The following is a 19,427-nucleotide window of genomic DNA, read 5'->3' as shown; positions in this document are numbered from 1 at the left end:
CCATCAGGGCTTGCGATGCCAAGGTAGGCATCGAAGATCGCAGTTTCCCTGAAACAGAAGCAGAGCAAAGGGGAGAACCCCCAGCCCTTTAGGCTTGGAGTGCCGGGAAGGGAAGGAGCACCTGGAAGTTCGAGTGTGGGGATCCCAGAGAGAGCCCGCATTAGCTCCGTGCGCTCGGTCTGTCCACCCGCCGAGCTCCTGCTGGGAGCCGGGAGGTTCTTGGCGCGAAACTGCAGGCCCCGCCCGAGGATCTGCGCGGGGCACGGCCCCCGGCTTAGCCGTAGCGCCGCAGCGGCTGCCACTCCCCACTCCAACCCCTCGGAGAGCGCGCCGCTGCCCACCGCCTCCAATCATTACTCTGCGTGGAGCGCTTTAAATATGCAGAGGCGGGTCACGTCGTGTGAATCGGTATCAATCCGTAGGGAGGGAGCCAATATCTATATAAATGTGGCCTGGGTGGGCCGAGAAGGGTTAAAAGGCTGGAGAAGAGAGAGGTGGGCGGGGGTCTACAGTCCGGGCGAGCGCAGCCCTGGTTGGCAGCACCGGTGAGTTGCTCCTCTCTTTGCCCTCCTTCGCTGCTTCTATCGAAGGAGTGCTGACCAGGGGAGGTGGGAGGTGCTCGGCTCGAGCGGTCCCGAGGCAGCCGGCGCCCGCGCGAGGGGCTTGCGTTTTGGCCCGGGAGCCGTCGGACTCCGGGAAAAGTCTTGAGCGCGCGGGTCTCGATGAAGGCATGTTCCCTGAGGGCGCGTGGTCACTGCTGCCCTCCGCTGCCCGTCTGCTTTTAGAGCGAAGTCCTTGTCCGAGGTTGTAAATCTCGGTTTTGGTCCTCAAGCCTCAGGCCCTTTCCGGACAGAACAGGTGAACACTGCGCGCTGCCGGCGCCGCAGCTCCTGCGCCTCCTGCGCTCGGAGCGGCCTGGCCCCAGCAGGCTCGCCATGTTCCCCTGGGGGCTGAGCTGCCTGTCGGTGCTGGGGGCGGCGGGCACCGCTCTCCTGTGCGCGGGCCTGCTGCTCAGCCTGGCCCAGCACCTCTGGACCCTCCGCTGGACGCTGAGCCGGGACCGAGCCTCTGCCCTGCCCCTGCCCAAAGGTTCCATGGGCTGGCCCTTCTTCGGGGAAACGCTGCATTGGTTAGTTCAGGTGAGCAGTCCGTCGTTTCCGCACCCCAATATGGCCCCTTCTTCCCTATCCCCCACTGGTTCTCAATGTTCCCAGGGTTCGTAGCCAGCCTCTTCCTGTCGCCCAGGGCCCCAGGGAGCATACACGGCCCTGACCTTTGCCCAGCTGCTCCCTCGAAGGGACCGTATGTCACTGGCGTTCTCTCCAACGCAACTTAAGTCCCGACAAAACGCGGGGGTGAACAGAGGGGTTCCAGGACCCTATGTCCTGCCACCATAGAATCAGGAGTCAGGGGCGAGTCTCAGCAGTGAGCTCTTTGGCGCTCGTGTCCCCATTCTGAGCCTCAGTTTCCTCTTCTCACCAATGGGAACAGGAGCATGTACATTCCCGTAAGGTAGTCGCGAGGCCCATTTGAGACTGTTTTGTAAAGAGTAAGGCGCCAGCCTAGAGCAGGAGGTTTTTATCAAGCGGCAGTTGGGAGGCCTGGGCTAGGTCCCCAGCCGAGGCCCAGCGGCCCCATCCCTCTTCGCTCCTGGCTCGCAGGGCTCGCGCTTCCACAGCTCCCGCCGGGAGCGCTACGGGACAGTGTTCAAGACGCACCTGCTGGGCAGGCCGGTGATCCGCGTGAGCGGCGCCGAGAACGTGCGCACAATCTTGCTGGGCGAGCACCGCCTTGTGCGCAGCCAGTGGCCGCAGAGCGCGCACATCCTACTGGGCTCGCACACACTGCTCGGCGCAGTTGGCGAGCCGCACCGGCAGCGGCGCAAGGTGAGCCTAAAACAGAAGGTGCCGTCGGGACGTCAGACCCGCGGTTCCAGAGAACCTGCTGTGGGCCAGGCCGGGGCGAGGTGTTAGGGGTACACTGTGAACCTGGCCAGGGCCCCTGACTAACAAGTGGGTGCCATTGGGCCAGTCCCTTACCTTCTCCGGCTTTGGTTTATAAGGCCAGGACTGGGACTTAAAGGTCCTTTCATCTTCGATCTTCTGCGATTCTGATACCAGAAGCGCTGGAAATTCAAACTTAGAGAGGGTTAGCGACGACTTCCTGGAGGAGGTGGCCCCTGTAGCCTGGATGGATGGGAGGGGCTGTGTACATCAGAGGAGAACTAGAGGGAATGGCGAGAGCAAAACCCAACACATTTGGGTCCGGGTCTCTTAGAAGAGGAGAAGGGGGCCGAAATTGGCCTTTTGGCTCCTAGGGAGTCGCGGAGCAGAGGGAGCCGGACGGCTGCCAGGGCTGACCCCGCGCGCTCCCCACAGATCCTGGCGCGAGTGTTTAACCGCGCGGCGCTGGAGCGCTACGTGCCTCGCCTGCAGGGGGCGCTGCGGCGTGAGGTGCGCTCCTGGTGCGCGACCCGCGGGCCGGTCGCTGTCTATGAGGCCGCCAAAGCGCTCACCTTTCGCATGGCTGCGCGCATCCTACTTGGGCTGCGGCTAGACGAGGCGCAGTGCTCGGAGCTGTCCCGGACCTTCGAGCAGTTCGTGGAGAACCTCTTCTCGCTGCCCCTAGATGTGCCCTTCAGTGGCCTGCGCAAGGTACTGCCGCCCCTCCCCAAACCTTCCCTTTGGGGCTCCCTCGGTGCGCCACAGGCGTCACCTCTGCTGGGAGATGGAGGCTCTGCACAGTGTGGGGAGGCGGCGTGGTGTGGCGGTGGGCGTCGGGGCTGGCCTCTGTCCTGACTCGCTGTGTGACCCGCGGCGGGCCACCCACCCTCTCTGGGCCACGCCTGAGGGACGAGCTCCAGCCCCAGCAGCCGCCGGCTTCCCGACGTTGGGTCTCGGTGGCGGGCGCCCAGCCAGTCGTCCCAGCCCCTCCCCAGAGCGGCGCCTCCTGGCCTGGCCTCCAGCGCCTCTTTGGAAGCCCCGTGGCTGCGGAATGGATGGGAGCACTAGGGCCGCAGACACGCCCCCGACCCAGCCCGGCGCCAGCTGGAGAGGGGTGGGTACCGGCTCCCCGGCCCGCGGCCCCAGGCCCGCTAGTTTCCGGATCAGAGAACCATGGCCTCTTCAAACTTCAGAGCGATGGGCTGGGCCCAGAGGGCAACCGAACTGGGGCTTTTTATTGTGCTGATGCCCTGGTTTTCAGTCACCTGAATAAAAATAATAGTTATGTATAAACGTACATGCTATGTGGGCTGATTGCCTTGGGTACATTTTCCGATTTAATCCTCTCAGTCTGCAAAGTATTATTATTCTCATTTTACTGATGATGAAACTGAAGTTCAGAGACGTTAAAAGACTTACCCAAGATCCCACAGCTAGTAGGGAGGGGGACAGGATTTGAACCCCATCTCCCCTGACTAAAAAGCCCAAGTGCTCAAAATGCTTCCCCAGGCAGACGCTTTCGCTGTGCTTGCTGCCTGAACTCTGGAGGGCCACGCCAGCCCTCTTGCCTACCCCTTTACAAAGGCTAATGTTTAGACTTACAATAGTGTCCTTTAAGCCAGAGCTTTCCTGAGCGCATCAAGGTGTCCCTTCCTCTCTGCACTGGTGCCCACTGCCCATGCCTGAGCCTTGTGCAGGGAAAGGACAATGGACTGACTCCCTGGCAGGGTTCTGTGCCAGACATGGACACTTGACAGCTGTGTGACTCTGGATAATGGCTTGACCTCTCTGAGCCTCAGCATCCTCCCGTCAGGAGGACAGTAACTGTTTGCCTTGCCCCAAAGGGGGCTTGTGATCAAGAGAGAATGGTGTGTGGGGGTAATGGACAAATTCCTAAGCATTTATTGAGCCCCTTCTGTGTGCCAGGCATGGAGCTAAGCTGAGAAACTTTTAACACCAGGCTCTCAGCAGAGCCAGACCAGCACTGGGAAGATTTTGGGGGTAGGTGTCCAGGGCTGGTCCTCTCAGCCTTCCTGCCCCACCTCCCTTCTCTCCCCGCACATCAGGGCATCCAGGCACGGGACCAGCTGCATCGGCACCTGGAGGAGGCCATTGCAGAGAAGCTTCATGAAGACAAGGCTGCTGCGGAGCCAGGCGATGCCCTCGACGGGATCATACACAGCACTAGGGAGCTGGGCCATGAGCTCTCAGTGCAGGAGCTGAAGGTAGGTGGCGGGAGATTTCTCCTCCTCTCTTTTGCATTTCTAGCAGGTCTCTACACACATGCTGCATCCCTGGAGCAACGGAGCTACATGCCGTTTGGGCCCACTTTGAGCCACAGGCACTCCTCAGGGTGAGGGGAAAGAGGAGACCTGGGTTCCACTTATCGCTCAGCTGCACCCACTATCTCTGTGGCCTTGGGCCAGTCACCATCCGTCTCAGAGGAGAGTCGATGGCATGAATCCTAGGCCCTCCCTTACTGGTTCTGGCAGCAAACAGCTCTCCCCCTCCCCCACTTCTCTGTCACTCCATGCCTTTGCCTCTGCTGTCCCCCTGCCTATGAAGCTCTCTTCACCCCTTTTCTCTACAAACCCTAAGGGTTCAGGGTTAAATTCCAGTCTCCTTGAAGCTCCCCTCTTCCTCCCCAAATCTACACTTCCATGAGCCACCTTGGCACCTGGCACCTCTCTACCTGTTTTGCCACTGCAGAATCTCCTGGAGAATTAGAACCCCTCCCCATGTATGCATAGTGCACATACAATGGAGGTAAGGAGGGAAGCTTTGGAGTGGTCCCTGGACCCACCTGCTCGAGAACCCAAAAAGGAGTGGAGAGGTTGGGGGGCAGGGAAGTTAGAAATGGGAACACCTCAAGCCTTCCATAAGCAACTCCCATCCTTTCTCTGGGACTCAATTTCCCACTTTCCGCTAGCCAGCCACTGAAGGGTGGGGCTCACTCAGCCTGAGTTTCTTCTCCGAGAACGGGACTAATAATCTCTTTCCTGACTCTTGGGTGGTTGTGAAGTCTGGAAGAGTCAAAGGGGTTAGAAGTAGATGAGCGGGGGGCTCCTGAGTCATGTGGGAGCCGGTGGACAGGAGCAGCTCTGGGCTGGGAAGGGGAGTGGTATGCAAAGAAGTGGAGGGTCCCTCTGCCTTGGCAGGGCTGGGGAGCTGGTGACAACACCCTCCAGGTTCTCGGGAAGGGACCCACTGGCCAGAAATCTTCAGTTCTGGCTGGCCAGGGAGGACCTTGGAGCCCTGAGGTCTCTGTCCCAGCTCCCCATCTTGTCCAGGGCAGGCAGTTAGCCTTGGATCAGGTCATTCATTCCACACATATTACTATCTACCTATTCAGTGCCAGGCTCCATGCTGGGACTGGGGATACAGCAGTGAGCAAACTATAGCCCTTGCCCTCGAGGTGCGAGAGGGGAGGGGTACACATTCATCCTATAATAACATCAATCCGTGTGTAAACACAAACTGGGTGCTGCAAGGAAGGAAGACAGCACACGGGGAGTTGGGAGGGCAGAGGCAGGCAGTGAGGGCTGGGGCCTGGACGCTGAAGCCACCAGGCGCCTCTGTCCTTCCGGCAGTGCACACCAGGAAGAGGTTTAGTCACTGGGACCACCGCTAAGCAGGAGGAGGAGCACGATGCTTGCTTTGGTGGGAGGCTGGCGCTGCTGCTGCAGGTGCCTTGGTCAGTTCCACTGCGGTTACTGTCAGGACGCCCAGCTGGGGTTGTCGGCAGCACTGCAGGCAGCGCTGCATGGTTAAGAGCGCTGGAGTCCCAGCTCGGCTACTGGGACTGGTGACGGCAGGGACCTCGAGCACCTCTCAGAGCCTCAGTAAAACGGGCACTGTGCCGCACAGGATCGGGGTGAGTATCGAATGAGTTAATACACGTAAAGCGCTAAGAACAGTACTCAAAAACAGTTCCTGGCATTATCTTTGGGAACCTCCCACAGCAAGTGGATAGATCCTCCTCTTGCTCGTTGCTATCTGTGACTTCCCCAAGTGTCGGACTTGGGATTCAATCGACTCCAGGACCTGCACAGGTAGCCGCGCCACGGGAGCACCGGGCGCTCTGGCCTGTGCACAACGGCAAATGTGGGGCCCCTGCGCCTCCGTTAGGGGGCCACGAGGCCGAGGCCCAGCTAATGGAGACTCAGCGCTCCCGGGCTGTCTTGCAGGAGTCAGCTGTGGAGCTCCTCTTCGCCGCCTTCTTCACCACGGCCAGTGCCAGCACGTCCCTTGTCCTGCTACTCCTGCAGCACCCGGGGGCCATCGCCAAGATCCAGCAGGAGCTGGCGGCGCAGGGGCTGGGGCGCGCGTGCGGCTGCGTGCCGGCGGCCTCAGGGGGCGGCGCTGGGCCCCCGGCCAACTGCGGCTGCGAGCCCGACCTCAGCCTGGCGGCGCTCGGCCGCCTGCGCTACGTCGGCTGCGTGGTCAAGGAGGTGCTGCGCCTCCTGCCGCCCGTGTCCGGGGGCTACCGGACAGCCCTGCGCACCTTCGAGCTCGACGTAAGTGCGCCGCGCCGCCCGCCCCGCCCCTGCCGCCGGCCGCGGGGAGCTGGGGTAGGGGTTAGGACCGAGCTGTCTACTCTTCCCCTCTCCGGACCTCCGCTTTCCCTCCTGGAAAATGGACTGAATCCTCTTCCATTTCCCGGGAACCACGGTTGAGGGAGCAAAGCAAGGTTAGGGACCCCGTACACTTCAGCTTTTGGCAGTGGTCCGGGTGAGTCAATTAGAGCCGAGTTTTAGAATAAAAACATTCTTTTCTCCGCCCAGCACCCCCCTTTCAGCCAGTGAGGCTGGGTGGGGCACAAAGAGAGACCCCCACTATGTCCCGTACCCCATCTCTCTGGCTCCCTCACAAGAAAAAGGGATTAATCATTGTTACTAGTCCAGGCCTCTGGCTGAGGCCGGATTCCAGGGAAGCGGGGTAATTGAAGTATGGGGTATGATCAGGGTGGCATGAGCTGGGCAAGAAAGTTAAGGTCTAGGACTGGCTCCATCTCTTTATGACCCTGGGCAATTCCCTTCTCACTCTGGGCCTCAGTTTACTCTCTGGAAGGAAGCTGCCTTGGTCCCTTCCAGCTTTGACTCCACGTGGGGCCGGGCTGTGCTTCGCAGTGGCAGCATCGGGGGAGGGGAGCCCTAGCGACGCTAAACTGAAGGTGTTTGCCTGAATGGCTGTCCCTGCATCCCCCCTACCACCAGCCCAGTCTCTGGGCGGAGTGGGCAACTCCTTCCCTGACCCTTACTTTAGACTAAACAGCAAGTGTCCCTAGTACATTGCATACCAGGATTTGAGGACCCCTAAGGGAATGGGATTGTGCCCCTGAGGTGCTGTCATGGAAAGAAAGGGGGCCAGAGCCAGCACCTTCATCACAAACTGGTATGAAGAGAGCGCTCTCTAGCTGAATGACACCAAAACATTTTGGGAGCTGGCATTTGAACTGGAACAGTGACGGGTTAGGATGGGGACAGCACATCACTGAGAGGGGATGGCCCAGACAAAGGTAGGTGGATTAGTGAGGGGTTTAGAAGTGTCTTGGATGCTGAATCTTGGAATTCAGACACCATGCAGGCGTTGGGAACCTCCTGAAGCTGTTCAGGCAAGGGAAACAGGATGGTTGGGGCTGGAAGACATCACAAAAGTGGAATAGCTGAAATAGTTGGAGGTGAGCAAAGGGAACATGAAAGCTGCCTTCCAACAATTTAATTCTCGTGTGCACCTTCTTAGAGTGTGGCTGCCTGATCTGAACATTACTATACAGCTGATGGGTGGCGAGGACAGAGAGGCAGTTTTCAGTTCAGTCCCAAGAGGAGCTGTAAAATTGAGGTGACCGGAGAGGAGCTGTCGTTTGCATTGTTCCGACCCAGGCAACTGGTGGGTGCAGGACTAGAGTTTAGGTGTCCCGATCTAACGTGAGAACAAAAAAGACAAAAACAAAACAGTGAAACAAATCATAGAGCACATTTACTGACCACTAATATATATGGCCAGACCCGTTATTTGAATCCTCACTACAAGATGGGCATTTTTGTTCTCACTTTATCAGTTAAGAAACTGAGGCTCAGAGATTGAGCATGTAGCCCATCGTCACACAGCTCGCCAGGGAAGGAGCTGATATGGGTATGCAGAGCGGTAGCTTCCGGGTTAGACGCGCCTCCCTGCTTGTTTTCGGAAGCCTGTTTGATATACCCCGGGTGGAGGATCGGTTCGGGCTGGGTTTCCGGGTACCTCGTGGTCAGGCGGGTCTCCTCACCTCCCCGCAGGGCTACCAAATCCCCAAGGGCTGGAACGTGATGTACAGCATCCGGGACACGCACGAGACGGCCGCGGTGTACCGCAGCCCGCCTGAGGGCTTCGACCCAGAGCGCTTCGGCAATGAGGGCGAGGATGCGCGGGGCGCCGCCGGTCGCTTCCATTATATCCCGTTCGGCGGCGGTGCGCGCAGCTGTCTCGGCCAGGAGCTGGCGCAGACCGTGCTCCAGCTGCTCGCGGTGGAGCTGGTGCGCACGGCGCGCTGGGAGCTGGCCACGCCTGCCTTCCCCGCCATGCAGACCGTGCCCATCGTGCACCCGGTGGATGGTCTGCGGCTCTTTTTCCACCCGCTTGCGCCTTCGGCTGCGCAGGATGGGCGACGCCTCTGACCCGCTGCGCCGCGGAACCTGACTTGGCCAGTGGCAGCGGAGCACTTGCGGAGCCGCCCATCTGCCGTTCCCCAGTACCGGGTCGGGCGCGCTCTCTAGGTCACCAAACGGTTACCGAATGCGGCTCTGTGCCGGACTCTGCGGGAGGAGACGCGTGAGCCACCGCCACAGCACTGGAGAAGTGCCCTGGCCAGTGGGAAGGTGCCTCCTGCACTCCGCACGCACGCTGAGGAAGGAAAGGTGGTGGGCCAAGTCTCTTAAGCCCTTCCCAGGATTTCGAAGCAGGGATGGAGGGAAGCCAAGCCCGGGAGGAGGCATGGATCGCAGGGCCGTGGGGAGGCTTGCTAGGGGAGGATTGGGCCGTAGAACGATGCGGGACCTGCAACGGTCGCGAGGAAGAGGGGACGCCGGGAGCGCATCTCTGGCCTGGCTTTGGGCCGTAGGAAGACACCGAGAAGGCGCCCAACGGAAGGCCTTCAGGCAGCTGGGCTCCGCTAGGTGCGCCCTCGCCACTCTGCAGGTCTCGGCAGAAACCCAGAACGGTGGGCGCTTCCAGGGCTCCAAACAGGCTCAACACTGCCGGATTCTGCTGGCGATTTCTTAAAAGAAAAATTCCTAGTTCAAGAACGCTTTTAGTCTTTCCATTTATACAAGGGAGAATAGGCAAACGAGAGGACTCTTTAAGGCTGGATTATTTTCATGGGAGATTGAGACATAGAGACACTCGAGGTATTTGTACCCAAAACAGAAAGGCCAAGAAATAGTTTCCTGGCAGTAGTTGGGTGAGGAGGCTACAGCTTAGCTGGGCAGCTGCTCTCTGGTGGGAAAGTGTGGGATGAGGGGTGAGGGGGACTCAGGAAAGACCCCCTCGCTTTCCCCCGGAAGGACCTACCCTGCATATATCCAGAGAGAGACTAGGAACTGGGGCAGCCTGGGGTCCAGGCTGCTGGAACTTCTCTCTTGAGCACAGCTCCAGGGAGCTGGGCTGTGAATTATCTCCAAGATAGTTGGCTGCAGGGACGTTCTGATTTACTGCTTCAACCACCTTTATTACAGGGGAGAGACTGAGGCGAGAGACTGGACTACTCAGCCAGTGCTCTCTTCCACCCCATCACTTACTCCCTGCTCCAGCCCCCAGGCCTGTGGCTGCTGCGAAGCTCTTGGCCTTTTATCCTTTCAACGCGATCTCTAGGTTGGCCTAAGGACTCTGGACCTTTCCAACACAGAAGTTCCCAACAGTGTTTAAATCTAAACCAAGAGCCTCCAGCGTCATTATTCCTAACAGCTCACTGTAACCTGTCACCCACCTTCGGACAGGCTGGGGGCAGTTGGACATGATGGGTGAGTCAGGGAAGTTGCCGCCAAGGCCTGAGCTGACCCCTTAGTGAACCAGAAGAAAGCTGGTGCCCTCCTGACCTTACGCTTAAGGTGGATCCTGCGGCCAGAAGGAAAGGGGGAAGCAGCAGACACAGGCAGGGTCGGCAGCTCAAGAGTGCAGCGGGCCCTTCGGAGCTTGGCTGACACCGCCATAACCCCCTCCAGGGCAATTCATCACCCACTGCTGACCACAGGCCCTGGCGCCAGGCCATGGGATCTGCAGGCAGGTGACAGAGCCACAGAGCCGGCAAGAAGTGGCAGATCTGGGGGCCTGCCCTCAGGGCGCTCCTGAGGCTGCAGAGACAACATCTTGGCCTAAGAAACTCCACTAGGCTGAGGTGGTGGGAGGACCAGGGCTTGGGGCTGATTCTGATTTGGGGAGAGAGATTGGGGGAGGGGGCTCTCAGAAGCCCAGACTTAGCTGGTTCCAAGAGACCTGGTTTACCTGCTGGTGGTCTGCACTAACTATAAGCCCCTGTAGGGGCAGCTCCAATTTTGCTCTAATTTCCCATTGATACTTCATTCTCAGTAATTTCCAAGAAAATCTGAGCTCTTGCTTTAGTAGCTCTTGATTCTCTGAGGAAGGAGCAGATGTGGTTCTTGCCCTCCTGGACTTGGCGTGCTTACCAAGGAGGTAGACAGTAAATAAACTCACAGACAAGAGCAAGAACATGTCTGATGATGATAGTGCTGTGGAGAAAATAAAACAGGCCTGCAATGCAGAGTGCCGGGGAAGGCTGGGGCCTGGGAAGACTTCCCTGGGGTGACATTCGACTTTGGAAGGAACCAGCAAGCGGTGAGCTGGGAAAGAGGCACCCCAAGCAGAGGGAACAGCAGGTATAGAACCCTGGGATGGGGATGAGTGCCCAAGACAAGGGAAGAAGGGGTTGAAAGAAAGGTGGAGGATGGGTGCTTCAGCTGCCTGGGCTCCCCTGACCCCAGTCAGGAACTCACTCCCCATCCCCCAACCCTTAGCAACAGGCTGTTTTGCAGACATCTTGGAAACATTTTATTTTCCAGTGAACCAACCCCTCTCCCCACCTACTGCCACCCACGAAAGCTTGGCAAGGTATCTAGATCAAAGTTCTTATTGGGCTGGTAATTTATGGGCCCCTTCCCCTCTTCAAGATGTTCTTTAATGATCCCACTATCCCATTTAATCCTTTCCTGCCGGTCGCCCCCGCGGGTCTCGATGGGCAGGTAGATTAAAACATTTTTCCCCCTTGTGGCAATTTCCAGCGCGCAGGCCCCGCTCATCTTGTGACCCGGCGCGCGCTGAACTTGGCGAGATGGCCCTGCAGAGTTCACTCGGATGTCACGGTCCGGCCTGCAGGGGTCACAGGCGGGTCAGGCCGGAGGATTGGGACTGGGCCCCAGGTCACGCCCCCCGCTCGCCAGCTTTGCTCACCGGCCGGAGGCACTGTCCAGAAAGGGGCGGGCCAGGGATTTCTGAGAATTACCTCCAGCGCGTCTCGACCCGGTTCCAGCCGGTGCCCCCGAAGTCGTCTGTCACTGTTTACAGTTGTGAAATCGTTAGAAGAAATAACAGTGAGAGAGACCATTCCCTAGAGCCTCTGAAACGCCAAGTAGGTTTACGGAGAAACGCCGACTCTCCGAAACACATCCTGGGGCGACCCAGGCTTGGAGCGTTTCGGCGAGTGTGCGGTCCCTGCGACTCCGCAGACACTTCCCGACCCTCCGGGTTTGGGGACCACCGCGGGAGGGCTGCGTATTTAACAGCTGTCAGGATCGAAGTGTATTCCATCCCCAAGGGACGCTTTCCAATCAGTGAGGCGTGCTCCTGGGAGAACCGGGTCTTCAGTTTTAAACAAACGTATATCATTGCTTCGTTTTAGGCGCGACTGGAGGGTTCATCGCTCAAATCAAGGGGGCTTGTGGCCCTGACTGGTCCGAGGCAGTTCGGACCCAGTCCCACTGGCTCGACCAGGCGGGAAGCAGGGAGCGCACGTGCGCTTCCCGCAGTGTCCGAGCTCCGGGCATTGGCTGCAGGAGCAGCCGATTGTATAGGGGGGTGAAGGCCAGAAGACTCACTTCCCAGTACGGATTCCCTCAACACTCTTCTTATCAGCGGCCGGCAGAGGCCTGAGTTTAGGACCCAGCCCCCCTCTCGCCTGGGTGGCTTTCTGCCCGGTGGGAGCTGGGAGAGCGGAGGATGGCTCCAGTGCCCGGAGCCCAGGTCACCTTGGTAACGTAGCCTAGCGTGCCTGGAGCTGGGAGGAGTATTTGCAACCAGAAGCCCCTTTTGGAAACTCACAACTTCCCCGTGGTGTAGAGGGGTCAGGAATGATCACCTCCATATTAAGGAGGAGGAAACAGCCGCAAGGATGTGCGGTGACTTGCCCAAGGTCATTCAAGTAGAGATGGAGCCGGGACTCAGAGCCCGGACTCCGGGCTTTCCATCCATCCTCCATCTCGGTGTCCTTATCCTGCCAGGGCTAAGGACCCTCTTCCCCTCTGCCTAGCTGGAGCTGCTAACCCCAGGACCCTCGGAATCCGGCCGGCTGTGGCAGGATCGCAGAGCTCTGGTTGCCGCCGAACCGCGGAGGAATTGCCACCGCGGTCCCCCACTGGGGGCCCAGAGTTAGGGCTCAGACTTGTGCAGGGCTGCACCTGGAGTCCTGAGGATCTGGAGCCCCTCTTGTACCTTAAGTAGGGCTTTCCAAGACTTCATGAGTGTGGACCTCCTTGAGGGGTTTGGGGAGCTGGCAATCTATGGTCAGCCGGTCACGACTTCCCGCGACTCTCGTTGGGTTCTGGCCCTGGGCTCTTCTGCGGGATCTTTGGAAGAATCGGGAGGCCTGCGTTTTGCTCTGCGTTCTGGGCCTCAGTTTCCCCACCTGTGGGACGAGGAAGCTGGACGATCTCTGAACGCACTTCCCTTTGCTTCCCCAGCAGGTGGAAGGGGGCCCACACGGCGCCTGTAAACGGAAAGCCAGTGCAGGCAGCTCTGGTCTGGGACCGCCCGTCGGACCCGGCGGGAGGGATTCCAAAGAGACCGCCAGGAAGCCCAGGGCTTGGAGTTCCCGCTCCCCAGAGCCTGGGTCGGCCCCTGCCACCGTCCCAGAGCCCCGCACAACTTGTATGGGCGAAGCAGGCTGCTCCTAGCCCCGCACCCCAGGAGGCGCGCTCCGAGGGAAGCCGCCACCGCGCCGCCTCTGCCTCTGCGCGGAACAAACGGTTAAAGATTTTGGGCAGCGCCTCGAGGGGGGAGGAGCCAGGGGCCCAATCCGCAATTAAAGATGAACTTTGGGTGAACTAATTTGTCTAAGGTAACGTGGGCAGCAACCTGGGCCGCCTATAAAGCGGGCGCGCGGCAGGTTCGGAGCTCTGGCGACGGCGGCAGGTGGCGCGGGAGGTCGCGGCGCGCCATGGGGCTCCCAGCACTGCTGGCCAGTGCTCTCTGCACCTTCGTGCTACCGCTGCTGCTCTTCCTGGCAGCGATCAAGCTCTGGGACCTGTACTGCGTGAGCAGCCGGGACCGCAGCTGCGCCCTCCCGTTGCCCCCCGGAACTATGGGCTTCCCCTTCTTTGGGGAAACTTTGCAGATGGTGCTTCAGGTAAGGGAGATAGGGGCGGGACAGGACGATTCCCCGGAGCCCCGGAGCCCCAGAGCCCGACTCGGCTCCAGGCTTCCACTGAAGCCGGGGTAGGCGGCCCCGGGAGGGAGGTGACTGAGGCTAGGATCAGTACTAGCCGGAGGCTCGGCGCTCCCTGGCGCCCCCTCACTCCCGCCTCTCTCCTCCGCTTTCCTCTCGCAGCGAAGGAAGTTCCTGCAGATGAAGCGCAGGAAATACGGCTTCATCTACAAGACACATCTGTTCGGTCGGCCCACGGTGCGGGTGATGGGAGCGGACAACGTGCGGCGCATCTTGCTCGGGGAGCACCGGCTGGTGTCAGTCCACTGGCCCGCGTCTGTGCGCACCATCCTGGGCTCCGGCTGCCTCTCCAACCTGCACGACTCCTTGCACAAGCAGCGCAAGAAGGTGAGGGCGGGGTGCCGGCGCCTGGGCAGGAAGGGGGACCCGATTCGCGTGAGGGGTTCAGGCAAATAGGTGCTGGGCGAGCGCCAGCTGCATAAGGCGTCGGCTAGGGACCCTCTCAAACCCAGTGTAGCTTTCCCAGCCGGGAAGTGCCTTGGGTCTGGTGGGGTTGTGGGTGTCCGGAAGGGGGCCCTGGAAGGCGAGAGGGGCGGGTGGGGCCCGGTTTTCACACTTGTCCCTCCTCGGAGCTCAGGTGATTATGCGGGCCTTCAGCCGCGAGGCGCTCCAGTGCTACGTGCCAGTGATCGCCGAGGAAGTGGGCAATTGCCTGGAGCAGTGGCTGAGCTGCGGCGAGCGCGGCCTCCTAGTCTACCCGCAGGTGAAGCGCCTTATGTTCCGCATCGCTATGCGCATCCTGATGGGCTTCGAGTCCCGGCTGGCGAGCGGCGGGGAAGCAGAGCAGCAGCTGGTAGAGGCCTTCGAGGAAATGACCCGCAATCTCTTCTCGTTGCCCATAGACGTGCCCTTCAGCGGGCTGTACCGGGTAAGGGCGGCATGTAGGGTGCGGAGCTAGGGGCTCCGGGGGCGCGGGGTCCGGGCTTCTGCTCACCGCCGTGCGCTCTCTGCGCTCAGGGACTGAAGGCGCGGAACCTCATCCACGCGCGCATCGAGGAGAACATTCGCGCCAAGATCTGCGGGCTGCGGGCGGCCGAGGCGGACGGGGGCTACAAAGATGCGCTGCAGCTGTTGATCGAGCACTCGTGGGAGAGGGGAGAGAGGCTGGACATGCAGGTGAGTGGCAGCTTCAGGAGAGGCGCGGCGGAGTTTGATCCCCTGGCTTTCCAAGCGCAGTTCCTGGGGTCCCCAAAGTGCCCGCCTGGGGCCCAGGTCCCCAGAGTGGGAAGCCCGCCCAGACCCCAGGGATGGGACACAGAGGTTGAGACACCTGGTCCGCGGAGCTTCGGATAGGGGAGAGGCTTCGTCCCCTATCCCTTCCAGGTTTTAAAGGGAAAGTTGGAATTTGCAAGATGTAAATAAAGAATGTTGGGTGATTATAATACAACCAAGGCTTTAATTTAAGAGTTCCTGGGAGGGTGGGATCTTACTGGCCTTCCTGCTCTAGCTGAACTAAAGGGTCTTAGCATTTTGTTTAAATGGATTTTCTGTCAGCACACTTTCAGCCCTTCTCATCTTCCCTCCAGAACTCTCAGTTCTATTCTGAGTAGTCGCTCTGTAAAATTGCATGCAGACTTGTCAAAACGTTCATCTTAATCCACTCTTAGGCACTAAAGCAGTCTTCAACTGAGCTCCTCTTTGGAGGACACGAAACCACAGCCAGTGCAGCTACATCTCTGATCACTTACCTGGGGCTCTACCCACATGTCCTCCAGAAAGTCCGAGTGGAGCTGAAGAGTAAGGTAGGGGAACTGAGGTGGGGGGGGGGGATTACCTTAAGAAACTCAGCTACTCTCTAGCCAGCTTCCCAAAAGGTAGGTATGCTTTCCCAATAAAAAAGAAGGAATCTTGAGCTGTGATCCCACTCGGGCAGGGTTCAGCCTTGTACTTCTACCTCTTCTGCACGTTTTGCAGAACCTTGGAGATTTTCAGATAGGTTCCACTTTCTTGGATTTGTGTGTTCAAGGGCATGAATGGGGAACTCCTGGGGGACGGTGGTGGCAGCCAGGAGTGGTGGTGGTGATTGGGGGAGGGGAGAAATTTGGTGGTTCTAACCGGTGAGCAGCATTCTCTTGGAATTGTAAACAGATAGTGGACTTGGGCCCAGGGGTGGAGGCAAATGGTAACTAGCTGCTCCCTGTTTCCCCCTCACACTTTCCCATCATGAGGCCCTTTGGGTCCAGCCGCTACTTAAGCCCTGTTTACGTCTGCTGGGCTGATTTTATTGGAGCACAGAATAACCGTTCACCTCTGTGTGACTGTTTTGATAGGGTTTACTTTGCAAGGGCAATCAAGACAACAAGTTGGACATGGAAATTTTGGAACAGCTTAAATACACTGGGTGTGTTATTAAAGAGACCCTTCGACTGAATCCCCCAGTTCCAGGAGGGTTTCGGGTTGCCCTTAAGACTTTTGAATTAAATGTAAGTTAAAAGCTCTCTCCCTCCCACCCTTACCTTTTGTGTTGTAGTTTTAAATCTCCCTTTGTTTCTCTGTCCTTTGACTTAAATTTCTTAGGCTTTTGATAACATTGTCCTGCCTCTGAATGTCTGTCTATCTGTCTCTCTGTTTCTCTCTCCACCTCCCCCTCCTCCTTTCTTTCAGCTCATAACTCCTCCAAGGATATCAGTGATAGATTTTTTTCCTGTTGAAGGTTGAATTCCAGTTTGTCAGTCCTTTGGACTTCATAATCTTTTGCAGGGATACCAGATTCCCAAGGGCTGGAATGTTATCTACAGTATCTGTGATACTCACGATGTCGCCGATATCTTCACCAACAAGGAGGAATTCAATCCTGACCGCTTTCTGCTGCCTCACCCGGAGGATGCATCCAGGTTCAGCTTCATTCCATTTGGAGGAGGCCTTAGGAGCTGTGTAGGGAAAGAGTTCGCAAAAATTCTTCTCAAAATATTTACAGTGGAGCTGGCCAGGCATTGTGACTGGCAGCTTCTAAATGGACCTCCTACAATGAAAACGAGTCCAACCGTGTATCCTGTGGATGATCTCCCGGCAAGGTTCACCCGTTTCCAGGGGGAAATCTGATGGGCAGGAATGCCCAGACCTCAGACTTATTTGAAGAGTACATATGCGTTTTTATCTAGTGTCATGTTGATTTTATTATATTTAATTTCTAAATGTATATTATAATATTTATGTGTCTCTTCTACAGTACCACAGTCTTTAAATATTAAAATAATGAACTGGATAGTTTACAAATAAAGTAAAATCTGAAGGTGCTTGTGTTGCGTTTAATATTCCTGTGGGGGGAAACTCACCGGTTTTATATTTGTATATTTAACCAGATTTCTAAATGTCTACATTCATGGCTTTATTTGTCATCTGTACATATCTATTTTCTGGGAGGAAGAAACTTTAGCTGTTTTTTTCTCTTAACAGTTATTAGAAAGCATATATTATATGTGTGTGAGTTAGTCTAAAGGTAATTTTGTTAAGTTTCCGATGATAATTTAGATTCTCTATTTGGAAAATCTATCAAAGTTAATTAAGAATTTGGGGAGGGGTTTGCTTTACTTTAGGGAAAGCTGAATTTGAAAGGAGAACACTTTGAGAAGATCATCTAATATAACACCTTCAGCCATAAACTTAGTATGTTTAATAAACATAATAAATCTATGGTGTCGCACAGTGTCAGAACTGTTTTCTGAAATTAAAGTTTTAGGTAAGACAAAGTTATTGACTAAAATGAGACCCCAGATCACTGGCGTGTTTCCTTTACTCTGAAGTTGCATATGAAAACAGTATTGGAAAAGGCCAATCTCTGGTTTAGATAAGCGAGTCCAGGTTTTCTTTATTGAAAATAAGGCAGGAGGAGTAGATTTAACAAACTGACAGATAAAGTTTTTATCTATGCCAGGCAATAGGGTGTGAGCCTGACATGACTGATAAAATGGCCCAGTCATGACCCTGTGAACCTTGGCTAACCTCCGTGAAAGCGCAGTTTTGTCACATTTCTGACCCTGGCATAGCCATGTTCTGAACTGAAGGCCAGACTCTCAATCCAGAAAGGTTAGCCCAGTGACTTGCTTATGCAAGCACATTTTCAGTTTTGAAATGGCACAATCTGCTTACTGAACCTCTGATGGCTTGTAGGTTTTGGACTTTAAATTTTTCATTACAGTTTTAGAATTTGGCAATACTGCAGAAAAACTAGGTGGTCTAAATAGGTGTTTGAAAAGGGTTCTGACTACTATGAGAATTACATGTTCTACCTGACTTTAGTTTTTTAGGTGGAACTTGGATTGTAACTTAAGGTTGGAATCCTCTGGTTTTTAAGGGGTGTTTACAGAATAATTTATAATACCTTATAATAACCTTATAAATGCCTTTTTTTTTTAATGAGAAATTACAGGCTTATTTTATTTTCAGCTAAAGCTTTAATGTACTGTGGTGTACAAAGCTGGCCCTCCCCCCCGACATAACATTTGTCCTGTATCATTCCAGTTAGGAGCACACTAGCCTGAGGACATTATTTCGGATAATTTATACAAGGTCATTTTTTAAGGGTTTCAATACTTTTCTTTTTGCCAGAGGACAGTCAGTGTTTCAAAACCCTGTCTTCGGTGACACCGTGACCGCGTGTCTCTATGAGCATAGTGCAGAAGGAAATCTGAGCCATTTTAGCATATAATTTAATTTTTGAAATCCACCTATATTTTTTATCCGGAGAGCTCTGAGGAAAGTGCTTCTGGCTTGCATCTCCTAGGGCTACACTTAGCTTAATTAGACTCATCGATTACAGAGTAGTGCGGAATTTATCTCGAAAATACGTTAAAAACACAATCTTTGATAATGCGCTTAGTGCTGAGTAAAGGCAGTTTCAACGTGTGTCCGTGCGAGGCAGAATCGATGTTTGTGGCTGCCATGTGGACATTAGATGGGCCCTGGTCACAATGTCTGGGGCAAGCATGTTTTACGGCCCAGCCTCCTCTGGGTCAGCATTCACGCATCACCCAGTGGAGAAGTGTTTCAGGAGGAGGCCACTCTTCCAGATTTAGATTTGGCCAACGTTGTGGAAGGACGGGAGACCACTATGAGAAAGGACTCTTTGGGGCCCCCAGGAGCCTGGCACTGTGATGGAGGGTGCTGTGCCCTCCTGGGCCTTGGGTAGACCTGCCAAGCGGGTCAAGTTGGTGGCCTCCGTCTCCCCTTCCACACGTACCCCTTGCCCTGGCTGCCTCCCATCCCCCCTTCTCTTCAGTCAGGGGTGTGGTGCCACCAAGGACAGAGCACTGTCAGGACTGGCGTATGAAGGCATCCAGCTTAGTCCATAAAGCACCAGCATTCAGAGGGATTGTAGTCTTCACCCAGCTTAGCCCTGGGAGGCCCAGAGAGAGACTGTGATTTGCCTGGGGCCACCCAGGGAGTGGCAGAACCAGGAAAGGCCTCCTGCTGCTTTTTTCTTCTTCTTTCTTTTTTTTCCAACATCTAATAACACCTGCCTGATTTGTCTCCAATTTTCTGTTGCCAGAGGACCCAGCAGTCTCCACATCCTAACTTCCCTTCATGTCCCCTGCCACCACTCCCCTGCCCTGTGACACTCCAGAGATCAATTCTTTTGCAGGCAACTGGGGAAATGGGAGCAGCGACAGGAAGCGGCTGCTCCCCCGCAGACCTCTCATCTCCTTCTAGGTTTCAGGGTGCTTTTTGTACCTTGCCACCCCCCAGAGGTCCACAAGGGGGCGGGCTTCTCCCTTCTATGCCAAGCTCAGCGACCAGTGGTTTCCCCACCAGTGTCCATGAAATCCAGGGTCCAC

General features: G+C 56.3%; 2 protein-coding genes across 2 annotated transcripts; both read left to right on the top strand.

Moving 5' to 3' along the window:
* Window positions 1-935: 935 nt before the first annotated feature.
* LOC118882267 (cytochrome P450 26C1) lies at window positions 936-8,599 on the top strand. Its single transcript, XM_036827750.1, has 6 exons — window positions 936-1,139; window positions 1,662-1,886; window positions 2,379-2,654; window positions 4,010-4,168; window positions 6,131-6,460; window positions 8,222-8,599. Exons 1-6 carry the CDS (start codon window positions 936-938, stop codon window positions 8,597-8,599), a joined length of 1,572 nt encoding a protein of 523 aa, XP_036683645.1.
* Window positions 8,600-13,307: 4,708 nt separating this feature from the next.
* Window positions 13,308-16,889, top strand: LOC118882731 (cytochrome P450 26A1). Its single transcript, XM_036828934.1, has 7 exons — window positions 13,308-13,554; window positions 13,756-13,980; window positions 14,231-14,521; window positions 14,611-14,769; window positions 15,261-15,395; window positions 15,924-16,076; window positions 16,354-16,889. Exons 1-7 carry the CDS (start codon window positions 13,366-13,368, stop codon window positions 16,693-16,695), a joined length of 1,494 nt encoding a protein of 497 aa, XP_036684829.1. The 5' UTR covers window positions 13,308-13,365; the 3' UTR covers window positions 16,696-16,889.
* The last annotated feature ends 2,538 nt before the right edge of the window (window positions 16,890-19,427 follow it).

This window comes from Balaenoptera musculus, chromosome 16 (genome assembly GCF_009873245.2).
Source record: "Balaenoptera musculus isolate JJ_BM4_2016_0621 chromosome 16, mBalMus1.pri.v3, whole genome shotgun sequence".
Lineage (NCBI taxonomy): Eukaryota > Metazoa > Chordata > Mammalia > Artiodactyla > Balaenopteridae > Balaenoptera > Balaenoptera musculus.
Note: the sequence above shows the minus strand (reverse complement) of the source record. Positions and strands in the feature narration are given on the sequence as shown.